At 51.6% G+C, this 10,000-nt stretch overlaps 1 protein-coding gene across 1 annotated transcript in view; it reads right to left on the bottom strand.

The window, feature by feature from the left end:
- LOC118230380 (pleckstrin homology domain-containing family G member 1) overlaps positions 1-10,000 on the bottom strand; it is a 37,043-nt gene that overhangs the window by 25,841 nt on the left and 1,202 nt on the right. The window contains 1 exon segment of the mRNA XM_035423353.1: positions 3,649-4,178. Coding sequence (XP_035279244.1) covers positions 3,649-4,178 — 530 coding nt within the window.

The raw sequence follows: 10,000 nt of genomic DNA, 5'->3' as shown, positions 1-10,000 counted from the left end.
CCACCCCCACCCCATCCCACACCCATCAACGTCTCAGGACCTGACCTGGGGTAACCCCCCCCCCCTTCCCCTCCTTTCCACCAGGCCCATCCGGGGGCCACTTCCTCTCGTCAGAACCTGCCAGAACTGCCCCCCCCCCCCATCCGCCCCACCACCGCCGCCCCCCACGGGGGTGACCCCAGCGCACCCCGCCGAAACCCAGCTACACGCGAACACTTCCCCGCAGAAAACCGCGAGGGTTTGCTCATTAACACACGGTCTCCCTGAGTGACCGCACAGGCCTCGTTATTTAACCCAACTCCGGGCCTGCACCCGGTCATACAAACAAGCCTGGAAAAAAAAACACTGAAAGGGTCTCTGTTGAGCCTGGGAGTCGCGGTAATCCACTCCATGCACTCATAACAGAATCCATACTGTACTTCTGTGAGCCTAAAACCAGGCGAAAAGCAAAAGACACTAAAACACTAAATTACTGCCCATTAAAACGAGAACGGCGTGATTATCAATGGATTATTATGGATTATTGTGGAATCCAAAAATGATGACACTGTCATCATCACCGTTATCATCATCACCATCGCCATGTCCATGCCAGGAACTCTGAAGTGCTCCAATGCCACGCTCTTTTAGGGGAGTGGTGTGTGTGTGTTTTTTTTGGGGGGGGGGGGTTACAGAGTTAGGACTTCCTGTTCGGACTACAGGCAGATGCCACAGCCCAAATGCACCGCCTGTCCTTAACTTTCAGCTGTTCCTGGGGTGTCAGAGACCTCAAAGAGGATGACCACCCCCCCTCCTCCCCCCTCAGAAGAGCAGGACAGGATCCCACACCCCCCCTCCTCAAAAAGCACCAGGCAAACCCCTGTCCCGGACAGGGGTACAAAAAAACTAAAATATCCTCAAATAACTCAAACGAACAGATACTGAGGGAGAAAAAATGTGTGTGTGCGCATATGTGTGTGTGAGTGCGTGCGTGGGTGAGTGTGTGTGTATGTGTGTGTGTGTGTGTGCATATGTGTGTGTGTGTGAGTGCGTGCGTGGGTGAGTGTGTGTGTGTGTGTGTGTGTGTGTGTGAGTGCGTGTGTGAAAGATCCCATTGCACGCACATACATGTCTAAAACAAATGTTGCAATTATACTGGTTTGAGCTGACCAATGGCAGCCGATCCCTCCATTATGAACCTCAGGCCTGGTTAGTCCTGGATTAGCTGGGACATCAGCCTTATGGGACACCATTTTATAGTACAGTGGGGAAAATATATATATATGGTTCTAAATAACTATATGGTTCACAGAGCTAAACAAAGCTAAGTGACTCTTTGATTTTAATCTAATGGTGAATTCTGCATACAGTGACATGAATTTTTGTTAATTATGTCATATTCAAATCTGAACAAGCAAATATAGTGTTAAATTGAAATCAACTCTACTTTGTGAAATGAGGTAACGACAGTAATGCTAACTCAGATTCATGATAATTTGCGCTGTGGAGTTCCTAAAATCACGTGACTTCTCCAGAGTGCACGAGCTGAGCCCCGCAATCGAAAACTTCTGCTGAGCTGCGGCTTCCCGTCAGGACTGCTTATTCCTGGAAACGGACAGAAACAAACCGCCATCCAAAAAGAAATGTGTGTTCCCCGTGTGGGGTAGAGCTCTCAGGAGAGCTCAAATAAACTTCAGCCTTTATTCAAATCCAGGAATCATGACAGCGTGCGTGCTGGTACACATACACACACACACACACACATACACACACACACACACACACACACAGACACACACAGACAGACATACACACGCCGACACACACACACACACACACACACACAGGTTTTGGAATATGACGCAAGCTTAAGTACATATACAAAGTTTACATTTCAAAAAGCATTCTTAAAGCTTTTTCCAAAAAAAAAATATGACCAGACATCTGTGCCTGTGATAATTATACTCCTATCACATGGTGCACTCAATGCCATCAGACGTCTGCATTTGGAGACTCTGGGTCAACGAATGAGGGCCATGTTCATTATCAGAACAGTCCTCAACTGGCTTTTACATTCCTGCATACCTCCTCTACCTCCTTCTCTCCCTCACCTCTCCTCCCTCCCTCCCTCCCTCCCTCCCTCTCTCTCTCTACCTACCTCTCCTTACCTCACCTCTCCATCTTCTCTGTCCCCCACTCACCTCTCTCGCCTTCCTCTCCCTCCCTCCCTCCCTCTCTCTCTCTACCTACCTCTCCTTACCTCACCTCTCCATCTTCTCTGTCCCCCACTCACCTCTCTCTCCTTCCTCTCCCTCTTGCTCTCCCTCTCTCTCTCTCTGTCCCCCTGCTCTCTCTCGCCCCCTCCCCCTCGCTCTCTCTCTCTCTCTCTCTCTCTCTCTCTCTCTCTCTCTCTCTCTCTGTAGAGTTAGTAAACTGGGTCATTAGGTCTCTCTCCCCGCACACTGCTCCTTTAACACAACGCACCCTCTCCCCAAACAAGGGTGACCCTACTGGGTACTGGGCCCGTCCCGAGAGGTGGGGAGGGGGGGGTGAGGGGGGTAGGGTCCTGGCAGGGATTCAAACCGCCAGCTCAGCCCCCCCCCCCTCCATGGCGTCCTGCCAGCAGAAGGAGCGCCGGACCCCCCACCCCCACCGGTCATTGGAATGCCGCGGAGTTCCGTAATTGGCCGTCGGCACGGGAACGCCAGGGCGGCACACACACACACACACACACACGCACACACACGCACACACACACACACACACACACACTGACCCCGGTGACGGTGTGCTCACAGGCGTAGAGCCTTTAAAGTCTGGATGACTGTTTGCCTTTTAATCCCCTCACTGCAGCTTTCAAAGGGGAGCCTGTCTTAGGGAAGCGATGGCGGCCCAAAGTATGCTAGGCTACGTCGCGGTTTAGCGCACAGGGGGGAGGCTGGGAGCAAAGCGGTTTTGTTCAGGACAGGAGCGATGTGTGTGTGTGTGTGTGTGTGTGTGTGTATGTGTGTGTGGTTTTAGGTATGTGTGTGTGTGCGTATGTGTGTGGGTGTGTGTGTGTGCGTCTCTGTGGGCCTTTAAGGGCATATTTGTGTGCTTGGCCTGGTTCTTATTGGAAATGTAGCTGAGGTAATGTTGCAAGGAAACCCCATTCATCTGATTGCAGCGTGTGATTACAGCATTAATCTGGCTGAAGCTTCGGCTCAGATTACATGGTCTGAAAAACCCAATCTCTAGTCATGCCTTTTTAAAACTTGAGTCACACAGAACACAATTTTTCTTGTCTGCAAAAAACATTTCACAGACACGGTTGGCATGGCAGTACATGGACGCAATCTGGGTTTACCAGCCATAAAATTATGCGCCCTTTCACTCAAAATAGTATGTACCGCAAAGCAAGGGCAGATTCAAAAATAAAAATAGATGATATTCCTGTTTATACGCACAGTTTTTGTATGGGAAGATGGATCAATTAATTCACAGTAGTTAATAAACACAACTGCCACCCTCATTTTAACACAACGACTCTGACCCAACCAACGAAACCAAGCACTCACATCCGCACAGTCCAAGGCCGTGTTCCATGACCCCGTGCAGTGTTACCATAGATACCGTTTCCGGAACCATTTTAGGCCACGCCCCCTGACCCCCCCCCCCCCCCCCCCTCACCTGCACGATGCTCCTCAGGTCCTGCACGTAGGTCCTCTCCGTGTCCAGGATCTCCTGCACCACCCGGTCCACATAATGCACTTTGGGCCCGGTGGGCGTGGCAGCGGGCGTGGCCGGGGGCGTGGCCGGGGCGGGGCTGGGCTCCTCGTCCAGCTGGCGGGCGGGCACCAGCTCCAGCCGGATGGCGCCGGCGTCGCGTTCGCGGTCGGGGGCGGAGCCCAGGCCCGGGTGGCAGTGGGCGGAGGAGGAGGAGGAGGCCAGCGTGGAGCGGCTCCCCAGGGAGCAGCGGCTGTCCCTGGAGGAGGCGGAGGAGGAGGTGGAGCCGTAGCTGACCGGCCGCTCGCTGTCCGTGGAGTCCATGCCGCCGCGGCCGCACGAGCGGGAGGAGGAGGAGGAGGAGGAGGAGGCGGAGGAGGAGGAAGAGGAGGAGACCCGGAACCGGCCCGTCGGATCCCCAGAGATCACACCGCTATGGGGGGGCAGGCTCTCCGGCAACGGCGGGAGGGCATCGGGAGGGAGGTGGTAATCGTCTGGGGGGGGGGAGAGTGAGGGAGGGAGAGAGAGAGAGGGAGAAAGGATGTCAAACCCACTGCCACATAAAAAAAGTTTTCTTACAATTCACATTGTACATAGAAACCACATTTAATAAACAACAGCTGTATTAGGACTCACAAACAATGGAATATTTAAAAATTCATGAGAAAGATTTGCACATTTGTCACAATGGACAGCGCAAACAATTAGATCCAATGATTAGATCCAAGAACTGGACCTTTCACAAAAACCAAATAAACCCTTAATTAAAAAATAAATAAATAAATAAAAAAATTATGGGCAAGTGGCAGCATTAGCATTGGAACTCGCAGCTCCTTCCAAACCCTTTCAAAGCCCTTCAACGCGTATCTTCTTCACCCAGAAAATCGCTGAGTCAGCCAAAACCCCTCGAGAGGCGGGTGAACAAATCTCCGCCACAGAACAGTCTCGGTGACATCACCACTCTCACGTACGCGGCGGCGGCGGCAGACAGACACCGTTCTGAGTCCCGGGGAAGGGTGTCTGGCGTCGGGATTCACCCGATACTCCGGGGGGGGCGAGCACCACAAAGTCCCCCTTTATGCCCCGGCATAATCACTGAGTCAGCCCGGGGCGACTCAGAGAGGGGCGGACAGTGGGGGGTTTTTTAATACCCGGACTGTGTGAGAGAGTGTGATGGCCGGGCCACCCCGGCGGCTGCTTCTTCTTCTTCGGGCTGAATGGCGCTTTTTTTTTTTTTGTCGCCGCCGGCAACGGCAGACGCGAGGCGAGCAGCGAGACCCTCCGTCCCGGAGCGGGCGGGCGGGCGCATTTGGGCCAGACGGTGGGTTCCCCGAGTTCGGCCCGGGACGGCCGCGGCCAGTATCGCTATGGTTACCAAATTCCGCATTAAAGTTAAAAAGGAAGGGGGGAAAAAAATCCCAGAAAAAAAATATATAAAGGGAGCATTCACTCCCCCGCCCCCCCCCTCCACAACCCCACGCCCCCCCCGGGGCCACAGATGCTGCAGCTGCCACGCTCAGATCGAGCGATTTTTTCCTTTCAGACTATCAGGGCGAGCTGATCTTTCCTGCATTCATCAAACAGCTTCGCAAAAACCAAAGCCCAGACCTGTGTCTGCTGCTGCTGCAAAAAAAAAGATATTTTATCATATTTACAGGTGGAGGGCACCGCTGGGTCAAAGCGTCTTCATCAACGCGTTTCAAACGTTCTGACGAGAAATGACAGACTGACTGTGCTGGTCGCCCCGAATCCCCACACCCTGAGCTGGCCAGGTTTGAGTCCAGGGGGAGACCAGCTCCCCAAGTCCAGCGCTATTGCAGGTTGCAGGTTTGAGTCCAGGGGGAGACCAGCTCCCCAGTCCAGCACTATTGCAGGTTGCAGGTTTGAGTCCAGGGGGAGACCAGCTCCCCAAGTCCAGCGCTATTGCAGGTTGCAGGTTTGAGTCCAGGGGGAGACCAGCTCCCCAAGTCCAGCGCTACTGCGGGTTGCAGGTTTGACTCCCAGGCACTGCCATTGTAGCCTTGAGCAAAAGCTACTTAACCTGAATTACTTCAGTAAAATAAACCAACTGTATCAATGTCGCGTATGTAATGTCATGTAATGTAAGCATTGTAAGTCGCTCTGTTTACAAGCTCAGCGAAATGTAATGCAATGCAGTGGGAGTGAATGGAGGGGAAAGGTAAGTGCTTCTCTCGCGGGGCCGGGCTCCAAACCAGGTGGGAAAGGTTCCGGAAGGTGTCGAGGCTTGCACGGGCGTTTCGTTTCTGTAAAGCGCTCAGCGTTAAGAGCGGGGGCCTGACCCACTTCCCGCACGTTTCCCAGCGACGCTCAGACAGACGCACAGCGAGCAGACGCCACGGAGAGGAGGCGGAAAGGAGCGCCGGTCTCACTGCGACTGCATGTGAGGTCACATGTCCCCACAACGCAGGTGTGTATGACAGGTACACACACACACACACACACACGCACACATATACGCATACACACACACACACACACACACACACACACACACACACACACATACACATACACACACACACACACACATAGACGCACACACATACACCTTCCCTTCCCCTGCAATACACGACAGTGTCAGTTTCCCAAACTGATTCCTGTACTGTTTAACAGCATCTCTACATTGTAGCTATAAAAGATAAAAAGTTTTTGATTCCTTTTCAAATTGTCTTAATAACTTATATACTGATACCCATTTTCCCAACCCTGAAATCTGTTAGAAGCAGCACACTCTGGTATAAACAGATGAAATGAGTCATTAAGTACACGTGCTTCCACCAACGTACATGTACATGTCAAATTAGCAGATGCCAAAGGACAAATCCACCCCCCTTCCTGTACCGGTCTCATGCGGTCCAGATGTCTACACTTCCTGACCAGTCCCCTGATCTTCCAGCTGTTTAAATGACAGATATCCTCTAAGCATACATGGAGAACGCATATCCACCAATCAGGGCACAGACCTGCCCCCCACAAAGCCCCGCCCCCAACTGCACAGACAGGCCCGTTTACACCTGACCCATATCTGTTTTTACATCCATCGGACGGATTTGGTTTTCCCCACACGGGAGCGTTTTGGCTACCGGTTTGATTGGGACCCTATCGCTCAATCACCAGGAAGCCAGCGCTTCCAGTGAAGCGTATCCGTACTGCTTCTCTCGCCTCAGTGGATTTTAGGAGAATTATTGACTGGCCTTTACATTACCAGAGAGTAAACGGGCTCGGGGAAATGACAACAAAAGAGGTCTGGCTGGGTGTCTGGGTGTGGACAAAAGGGGGCATTGAAAATCACACAAAACAAAAGCCAAAACAGGGGAAGAAGAAAGAGGCCACGCACACAGCCACAGATGGAGGACAGAGGAGCCAATCAGTGGCCATTGTGCGGATTCACAGGTGATGATGGGAAACGGTGTCTCTGTGTACATCACACCGCGCCTGAGCTGAACAGAGCAAATACACCCCCGTCCGGTGTGGAACACACCCTGTGAAATGACTAACACACACACACACACACACACACACACACAGACACGCACACACTCACACACACACACACTCACACACTCACACACTCACACACACACACACTCACACACACACAAACACACAGACACGCACACACTCACACACACACACACACACACACACTCACACACATACACACACACACGCACACGCACACGCACACGCACACGCACACACACACAGACACGCACACGCACAAACACACACACACACACACACACACACACAGACACACACACACAAACACACACAGACACGCACACACTCACACAAACACACATACTCATAGAGGCAGACATGTACACAAACACATATCTGTTCATACGCACACATACATTAACACACACACACACACAGAGTGTTCACACACATACAGTACACACACACACACACACACATACAGTACACATTCAAACACACACACACACACACACACACACACACACACACAATCTCTGAAGTCTCCAGCCCTGGTGTCTGCATTCATCCAATCTTATTTAAACTGAAATAAAACAACAAAGCGCACCAACAGTCAAAACAACACAGAGAGACAGATTCCAGTAATTCCTGAAGCATCTCCACGGAAACCAGTGGTTTGGCACACAGGCCTAAAGATCCACACGGTTTCCTGTTCTTCACCAACGTTTCACAGCCGCCTGAAATCGGGTACCTCTGCGCTTCAACACATGAAACTTTTCAGGAAAAAGCTGAACACTTTAAAGCGGCTAACTGCCGCGGTTACGGATCTGCGGCGGTAAGTTCTCCGGGACGCGCGGCTTGGCGGTAGGCACACGCAGCGCGGCGAGTTCCAACGCCGCTTTTTGAACATCAAAAGAAATCAGCGGAAAACCAACTGAGGTAACGCAAGACGTGACAAAGGCGGGGGGGGGTATTAAGCTCCGGCTGAGATTATTGTTAAACCTGATCCCTTTAATGATCCCCCTGTAATGAGCGAAAGCTGCTATATTTAACAGTTTCTACGGTGGCATTATGCGCTGAGCGGCAGTGTAGTGTAACGGGAAAGGAGCTGGTCTTGTAGCCTAAAGGTCGCAGGTTCGATTCCTGAGTGGGGCACTGCCGCTGGACCCTTGAGTGTGGCACTTAACCTGCATGGCTTCAGTACATATCCAGCTGTGTAAATGGATGGCAGTGTCCTGCTTCTCCATCAGAAAGAGTCTGGGACAACCACATCGCAGGCTCAATGAGTGTGGGTAGGTGACTAAACTCGCAGCGATATACACCTCCACAGAAGCCACACCTACCGTCTGTGCAGCAATATGTGAGATCGAAATCTTTCGAAAGGTTTCATCTCAGTGAAGTCACGCATCAAAAAAAAAAAACTGAAGGTTTCATGTATTAAATGTTCAAGGGTGAGTCACATGTTTAGAGAAAATAATCTGAAAATAAGTCTGTGTGAATGCAAGATGTCGACACAAACAAAATGTCTCAGATACTTTTAATTGCTATTCTGTGACCTCCACTAAAGACAGACAAAAGAAAAAACTTAAAAACAGGCGTGTTTGTCTGGTTGTCAGTGTGTCTGGTTGTTCAAATGAATGACTCCCATGAGAAAAGACCTAAAAACAAAAAACCAGAACAGACTCCAACACAATGCGTAGTCTGTGCTACGAAAACAATGTTGACGGCCCAGAGAATAAGAAAAACTACACTACCCAGAATGCCGTACTGTAACTTAAAGGGTCAGTACAAACATCATCTTGAGCGGAAATCTCTGGACATTCTGGTGGAAATTTTACCTGAGCCAAGCGAAGCCGGAGCGTCCGCTGGGCTTAAGGGCGCTTCCCCACACAGGTAAGGGTCACCTGCTGCCGCACAGAGCCCAGCAACAGCAGCAGCTGTGCACTCCACAGAACCACATGAGTCAGCGCTGGTCTATCAAAGGCCATTAAAACACAATGGAGCTCTGCCCTCAAACCTGCTCCACAAGTTTCACACTGCTTCTGTCCGGTCTTTATCAGCCAGCAGAGCAGGGGAGGGAGAGAGAGAGGGAGCGAGAGAGAAAGGGAAACAAAGAGGGAGAGAGAGAAAGAAGGAGAGAAAGAAAGAGGGAGAGGGAGGGAGGGAGGGAGGGAGGAACTTGAGTGCTGCGGCTAAGACACTCAAACTAAAACATGACATCATTCACTTCAGAGCAGCACAATGGCCCAGATTAACAGACGCACACACACATACACACACACGCACGCACATTCCCTCTCTCTCTCACACACACACACACACACACGCACATTCCCTCTCTCTCACACACACACACACACATGCACATTCCCTCTCTCTCACACACACACACACACGCACATTCCCTCTCTCTCACACACACACACACACGCACATTCCCTCACTCTCACACACACACACACACACACACATTCCCTCTCTCACATACACACACACGCACATTCCCTCTCTCTCATACACACACACACACACACATTCCCTCTCTCACACGCACACACACACACACACACATTCTCTCTTCTCTCTCACACTCACATGCAAGCACACACGCGCAGACACGCACACACACACACATTCTCTCACACACACACACACACTCCACTGAGCAGCACCCTGCCCCCCCCCCCATTCTCTCCCCTCAGCGAGCGCAGCCTCAAGACATCAAAGGCGAGAAATCCACACTCCCGCTTCCCATAGTCCTCCTCACACTAACCGCCAATCACATCGCAGCGCTCACACTAACCACCAATCACATCGCAGCGCCGCCTCCAGACCCCCCCCCCCCATCCAA

This window comes from Anguilla anguilla, chromosome 6 (assembly GCF_013347855.1).
Source record: "Anguilla anguilla isolate fAngAng1 chromosome 6, fAngAng1.pri, whole genome shotgun sequence".
Lineage (NCBI taxonomy): Eukaryota > Metazoa > Chordata > Actinopteri > Anguilliformes > Anguillidae > Anguilla > Anguilla anguilla.
This window is presented reverse-complemented; position numbering and strand designations above follow the sequence as displayed.